At 31.1% G+C, this 7,967-nt stretch overlaps 1 protein-coding gene across 1 annotated transcript in view; it reads left to right on the forward strand.

The window, feature by feature from the left end:
- Positions 1–7,967, forward strand: part of LOC106461787 (selenocysteine lyase-like) — a 49,836-nt gene that overhangs the window by 24,719 nt on the left and 17,150 nt on the right. The window contains exons 9-12 of the mRNA XM_022388837.1: positions 3,311–3,347; positions 3,790–3,873; positions 5,428–5,527; positions 7,079–7,148. Of these exons, the coding sequence (XP_022244545.1) occupies positions 3,311–3,347; positions 3,790–3,873; positions 5,428–5,527; positions 7,079–7,148 (291 nt within the window). The remainder of the gene's footprint in view (positions 1–3,310; positions 3,348–3,789; positions 3,874–5,427; positions 5,528–7,078; positions 7,149–7,967) is intronic.

Here is a 7,967-nt window from a genome sequence, read left to right on the forward strand (position 1 = left end):
AAATTAAGAAATTGAGTAATATATAGTACTAAAATTTGAATTGTAATCTACAGTCTGATACCAAAGTTATTGACATAAATTCATGAAATAGTAGTTCAATAAAATTTTTAATGCGAGTCAACAAACAAGATGACATGGCCTTTCACTCGTGACCCATTTTGAAAGGGTTAATCCAAATGACAAAAAAACTAAATACGGTCCACCTTTATTCTTAGGTGAAGCTGTGGTAAAAATTTCAGATCGATAGCTGATGTGACTTTTTGCATAGCCATGTGCAAAAATTTTGGTACAAATTGAGCAGTTTTTGTTGAATACCTTTGCACATGTGGCTTATATTTGGACCAAATTTGACAACTAATTGTAGGTTGTATAGATCTATCAGTGTACCAAATTTGAAAAAAATCCATGAAAGTTAAGTATGTTTTTCAGTTAAATAAATTTTCCATACTCTCGGTGTATTGCCTTAAAATTTGGTATGTGAAGTAAGGGTCCAGCAGAGCATAACCACTGAAAATATGTGATAGTTTGGGTTACCACAGTCTAATCTACTGAAAGTGGAAAATTGCTAAACTATCACTCCTGTTAATAACACACAGTGTGTCCTGGAGGTTGTTTTGGCTGCACTACTATGTGTCTTGATCACAGTGAATATGATTTCGTGTTACAGATGTGATAGCAGTTAATCACATGATACAGAATGAACAAGCCAAATTTATGAAATGGATACCATGTTGAGTAGAGACTGCAACAACGATAAATAATGTATAATCGTAATAACATTTTAAATTTATTATGCAGTTAAATATACAAAGGTATATAACATTGTGTTAATCAGTTTCTGTGTTTTACTACAAAATGTGTTTAAAAAGGACCATCACATAAGCTACCACTTCCCTAATGTACTATACAGTTATTGGCAAGTTGCTGCAAGTTTTCCAACTGTGTGAAGATGTTAGTAGCTAAACAGATTCAAGCTGTCTCAAAATTCAAAAAAGCCTGTGTTGGCAGATACACTATATCTGGTTGGAGCCAGCTTTTGCGAGCTCAGATGGGGTCTCGGTCTGCTCGCACCATAGTGCCAATGCATCCAACCCTTTGGATATTTGCAAGTAATAATTGACTCGATATTTGAGAATAACATTGCAAATAATTCTAAAGATAACTTTGTTATTCTCATAGTTGTCTCCTGAATTAAATATAGGTTGTCATGGGCAATTTTTTAGTGGCCACACGGACCACCCAAGAAAACCTTTTGGGTAGTCTGCCGGCATTTTTGGTGGCCATTGGCGAACAGACCACCATTAATTTTGAGCTGTGTGTTGATATCATTTAGTACAAACAACACCATCTTTAGTAGGGGTTTTCCTCTCTCTTTGAAATTATCTTTTTTAATTCCCCATCTTATGCATCTTTTCATATGATACATCTGTGTTCCTTCTGCATGATTGAGTGATACTATGTTAACACTGCTTCTATGTGAATCTTATAAACCACTTGGCAAACAGTATTACAAAACATTATTGTTTCATTCAACAAAGAATTTCATGAGTTAACGTAATTTTTAATTTGTAACCATGCAATTGGCTCTACCAAGCAAGTTGCAGTTTCATTGGCTGATATATAGGGATTATGTAGATTAGTGTAGTCTTGTTCATTGTTTTGTTGTGTAAAATGTTTAGCTTTTAAATATGATAGAAAATAATCTTGTCATTCCAGGTTAAGTGATAATTTTTATTACAAAGTAGCCAGCATCATCTTTAAACAATATTATTTTTATCAAATCTCAAAATGGTTTACATACTAAAGACCAAGGTTGTTTAAAGATGACCCTCATATCAGGTTATTGATGCAAAGGTAGGGGAAACTTATTCTAATAAGAACAAAATTGCATAACTGGACCAACATATGATTTCATATATAAGGATGTGGTGATATACAAGTTGATTTCTACACATACACCTGTAAACAAAATACTCACCTTCTAAAGGCATGTCTTTTCTATATGTAGTGGTATGTTATTTTATATTGTAACTTTACCCTGGTGTTATTTGTTTGATTTCTGTCTTTAGTGTTATTGTTGGATTTAATTTGTGTGTATAGTTCTATGTTACTTAATGAAATCCTTATAACACTTATTTTGGATTGAAAAATCTGCAGCAGAAGGAATTATGTGTAAAATCAAAATCCTGTACAAGGTGGCTATAAATGTAGGATTAAAAATAAGAAGGGAATGGGGATAGTTTTCACTGAAACTATATCATTATAGGAGCTGCTTCAGTTGTTAAACAAATTTACACTTCATTTGTCTGATCTGCATATATCTTCAGTATAAAGCTGCATACAGAACCCTACATTCCTTTCTACAGTGCACAATTAATATGTAGAAACACAATGTCTTGTGAGAGTTTACTCAAGAAATAGAGACATTGCTGATAGGATATTAACAGCAGGAGCGGAAAGCCATTGAACAAAATCAAAACCCATGTCTATGATAGGTACCAAATCAAGCCAGGAGGGATGCTGCCACACCCTCAGCACCCCTAGTTCTTGCACCATTGTTTTGTGGGCATATTGGCTTATACTTTACTAAGACAGGTAATAAATTTACTAAATATTGAATTCTGAATGAAAAACGTTGCATAGTGTATTTTTGTTTAATTTGTGAATATAAATTGTACCTGTGCATATTGTAGGCTATGCAGCATTAAGCACAGCACCCTGCTTAGTTTTCAGGAATCTCTCTTTCCCTAGTTATGAGCACACAGCTGTACTACTGGAACAAACTATGAAACATGCAGTGTTAAAGTATTATGCAATTTTGATGACCTATGGGTGCCATCCAGCAATAATCCTTTTTGTAAGCTGACCTCAGTTTTAACATTTTTCCTATACAGAACATTATCTCCTCTTTAGCTCGAGAATGCATGCAACATTTAATCTTGTGCTTGTTTCCCAATGAGCGATACCTCTGTATGTTTAAATACAGTTTTACATTAACCTTTTAACTGGACATAGTCTGTGAACCCGAGTGTCTGTAGTTTGCTTTTTGTTGCCACTTTGAGGTCATATTTTCTCTTCAGATATCTGAAATAAAGTAACTTGAATATTTAATTCTCCACCAGGTCACTTTATAATTAGCTTGTGTAAAACACAGAAGATCTCCTTGTCATCTAATTGTGATTAATAGTTTTTTATCTTGTCTGGTGTCTCTTTCTCTTATTACTCGAAAATATAACTTACACTTGCATTTTGTTTTTTAACTTATCACTCAAAAAGTTGACAACATCCTAATTGTTCATGCCTGTTTCAGAACTGAAAATGTTGCAATGATTGCTGGACTTGGAAAGGTCAGTTTTTGCCTTTAATTTTTGAAGAATATAACTTTTTAATTTAATAATTTTAACAAGTGTGTTGGTCAAATTAAAAGAATGGAGTATAGATAGGCATTAATATTTCTATCAAATAACTCCTTGGTATTCATAGTGGAATAGTACTGTGCAAGATTTGTTGTTTTTTTCACTATTAATCTGTTGTATTGGAAAAGATTTACTAACTGTAGTTGTGGTTAACTCTTGTTGTTTATGTGTGGTAATGGAAACACACTCATAAATAATTTTGGACTTGTTGAAAATGATTGTTTTTATTTTATGTCAGTGCAAGTGCAGTATAGTTTTCTTTTTACTAATAAAGACTAAACTATTCGAGTCAAATCTGTTACAATTTTTCTGCAATAAAACTTGAAATAAGAAAAACACAATGGTACAAAATAAGCCTGTTTTTGTTTTATAGGCTGCAGAATTAGTCGTCAATAATCTGGATACATTCTCAACACATATGGAAGATGTTCGAAGCTATTTAGAAACTCAGTTAAAGGTGAGCCTTTGATTTTGTACACGTAAGATCACATAAAGGTTTATTGTATGTGTTAAACTATATATATATGTATTTTAGCTTCATTTATATATGATTTTTGTTTTGTTTCAGTTAAATTTTCAAAATACTTGTCTACTTAAATTGTACATAAAACCTATTAATTGTCTTGAATTGTGGGACTGGTTGTGTTTGAATTATTTTAAGTTAGCTAATAATTTGGACATTTTTTACCACTTTTGTTGTTACCCTTGAGGAGCAATATGGCTGCTATAGTGTGAGCTGTTAATTTAAATTTATTCAGAATATTATCACAGCATAAACACCTTTATAAAACCTGTTGATATATAAGCTAAAGTAATAAAACAAATGTTAACCGGTACATAATAGAGCAAGTCAAGTTTACCTGTGACTTAGATTTTACCTTCTATCTTTGTGTTGTGAACAATGTACACATTGAATTGCATTTACCAGCAACTGTGGTATAGTTTTACACTCCAATGTTGCATTGTTAACAATGTACATATTGAATTGCATTTAACAGTAACTGTGGTTTAGTTTTTACACTCCAATGTTGCATTGTTAACAATGTACACATTGAATTGCATTTAACAGTAACTGTGGCTTAGTTTTTACACTCCAATATTGCATTGTTAACAATGTACACATTGAATTGCATTTAACAGTAACTGTGGCTTGGTTTTTACACTCCAATGTTGCATTGTTAACAATGTACATATTGAATTGCATTTACCAGTAACTGTGGCTTAGTTTTTACACTCCAATGTTGCATTGTTAACAATGTACACATTGAATTGGCATTTACCAGTAACTGTGGCTTAGTTTTTACACTCCAATGTTGCATTGTTAACAATGTACACATTGAATTGCATTTACCAGTAATTGTGGCTTAGTTTTTACACTCCAATGTTGCATTGTTAACAATTTACACATTGAATAGCATTTACCAGTAATTGTGGCTTAGTTTTTACATATCCACCGTGTGTTGTTAACAATTTACACATTGAATAGCATTTAACAGTATTAACTGTGACTTAGTTTTGATCATGTAGTGAACAATCTGCCTATTGTAGAGCTTTTATCAGTGTTTGCTGTAATATAATCTAACAATTTATTTAAATTTGTATTTGTATTTAAATGACATTGTTGGATGGTTAGTTGAAACAGTCGTTACTATGTGTATTTGTTGGATTTGTTTTTAATTTAATGATTCAGTAAAGACTTTAAACTGGTTGATTTAGATCCCAATACATCAGTACTTCAGTAGATTTGTCAGAATAATGAGAGTGATGTAAGAGGCATCTAAGGAAAAGTCTATGCATATTTTCAGAGAATTATTTTAAAATTCTGTTTTTAATGCTAATTATGTTCCAATTTTAAGCTTTTGCTAAACTGCCTGTAATCTTGTGTGTTTAGTAAGAGCATAAGGTTTAAACTGCATTACAAAATGAAAAATGTATACCTACATCATAGTATAATAATTGAAGAATAAGAAAGATCTTACCAGCTTTGTTAATCTTAATTAATTTCTTAAAGGTAACATTTGGTGAAACTATAAGATTCAACAGTCAACGCTATCAAGTTCCTCGACTTCCTAATACTGCTAGCATTGCTTTTTTGGATGAGAAATTAAGTGGTATGTTATTTTTAAAACTTATCCCATAATGCTTCACTACATGGTTTTAAATATTAATTCATTGTACTTTATTCAACAAGGTTTTCATTGCAATTTTCCTTAGCCCCAAACTTTATTTATATATATTTTTCTCTTTTCTTTTTTCTACCAAAGTATGGTACACTCACGTGATATTTTCATGCCTTCTTCATTATTTATGTGCTGAAGAAAACAAAATCATGATTATATTATGAAAAGAGACAAGTTTGTGTACCTCTTCCATTCAAAATTTATACAAAAATTGAGAAGTGGTCTTTGATCTTTATAGCTAGTTATCATAGCAAAATGATGTCTTATACATACAGGTGTTGCAGAGATACTAGAAACCTTAGAAAATATGTCAGAAAATGTAGTTTCAATTTTTTCTTGGAAGTGTAAGATTATAAGATGTTTTATCTGCTACAAGTGTAGCAGGTGTATATGTGATAATGATGGAATATCAGTTTCTGAAAAGTTAGATCACAAAAAATACAAAAGTCCCATCTAGTGCAAAAGATAAACAAAGAAAGAAGCAGAAGATCATAAAAACCTAACATACAAAGAAGGAATGACAAGAGCAGCAAATGGCATATCTATAATAAATAGTTATCTCCCCAGATACCAACCTGTGGTGACTTACTTATGGTGTTTGGTATGAAATATATCGTGGAATGTTTTCATTAGAATGTACTTCCCACAAATATTAGGTTAGATTCTCAAGTTTGGATTAATATTGGGAACACAATACTGGTTTGGTAGCATTGACAATCCAAGTTCCTCATCTTTGACCGTGTCTAACTTTGTGCAGAAAACACTTGTAGCTCCATATCTCGTATATTTTGAAGTTAAAGGTAATGGACTATAAAACACAATTGCTTTTAAATGTGTTTTTGGATTAGAAGATTAACTCATTTCTTGTCTTGCCATTTAAAACCAACATTTTTATGCAGATGAGGGAGACATCCATAATTAAAAAATTATTGGTGTTTTGTAAATCAACTGTATAGAAAAATTTAGATCAAGAAACAAAATTATTTTCAGTAACAGAGTTCATATATTCCTGTAAATAAATTTAATGACTTGTGTAAAAGTTACTTGTTTGCAAAAAAACTGTTAAAATTCCATCAGTGTTTGATTGTCTGTATTTTTTTTTTTTTGAAAAATACCAACATTGATTTTTGTCCATTTAAATTGTTTTTTCCCAAGTTCCATTGGAAGGACAATTACAAAATCTATTGATAGTTATTTTTGAGGTATGGTTATGTTTTTTAGTTTAAATATCATTATTATTATTTTTTATTAAACAATATATAACTGTTATTTTCATGATTAATTCTACCTCCAGAAACATTTTTTACTGTCATCACAGACATGGTTTAAAGCCACAAAAAAACCCATATTTCCGTTGTCTTCTAGAAATAGATTGTCTTGTCAAATGCATTTGTATCTGCCATATTAATGTGAAAGTCTGTAAGAAATTTAAATTATATGCAGTACCATTAACTACTAATGAAATAATTGTTATTTATACAGGTCAAGATATTTTAGCTAAAGCAACCATGTTACAAGCAAGTACTGGAGCAGCATGCCATAAGACAACCAAGTGTGTTAACCTTTTTTTTCGTTCTTAAAAAGTGATTTGTTGTTGTGAACGTTACCATGATTTTGTAAGCATTAACAACTTTAAATATGAGACGTTAACTTGTCATCAAGAAATGTTAATGTTTATCACTAAATTGCAAGTACATTGTTTCGTAAAAGATTGCCTAATATTTTTGAGGACTTTAGACATTCAAACAACACCACTTTATCATGACATCTTTGAAATTTTCATAACAGTAATTTTTTTTGGATAGTCAGATTGTTTTACTCAAGGAACATTAACCCTTTCGAGATGGGTCACGGGTGAAAGGCCATGTCATCTCGTTTGTTGATTTGCATTCAAAATTTTATTAAACTACTATTTCATGAATTTATGTCAATAAGTTTGTTATCAAACTGTAGATTATAATTCAAATTTTAGTACTATTTATTACTCAATTTCTTAATTTAAAAGCAAATATTAAAAAACACACAGATAAACATCAATTTTTGTGTGTCACGTGGTATGTTGAATGCAGCACTGGTTCAAATTAGATGCTTGTGAAGTCAAAATACTACGTCTATAGTTTCATACGAATTAGAAACTCAAATTAAAGATATTGACAGCTAGAATATAAAATAAGAAGGTTCTTATATTTTCTATTTGCTAAGATGTTGCTCATGTAATAAATCAAACAGAGTGGCACCCTGCCCACATTTTTCCATTTTTGTAAACACTCCCTTATATACACATACTTCTATATATGACATAAATAACTAATTGGAAGCTCAGAATGTCCCCCTAGTGGCTTTCTCAGCCATATTAACAAGCATTTTATTT

This window comes from Limulus polyphemus, unplaced genomic scaffold (assembly GCF_000517525.1).
Source record: "Limulus polyphemus unplaced genomic scaffold, Limulus_polyphemus-2.1.2 Scaffold1031, whole genome shotgun sequence".
Classification (NCBI taxonomy): Eukaryota; Metazoa; Arthropoda; class Merostomata; order Xiphosura; family Limulidae; genus Limulus; species Limulus polyphemus.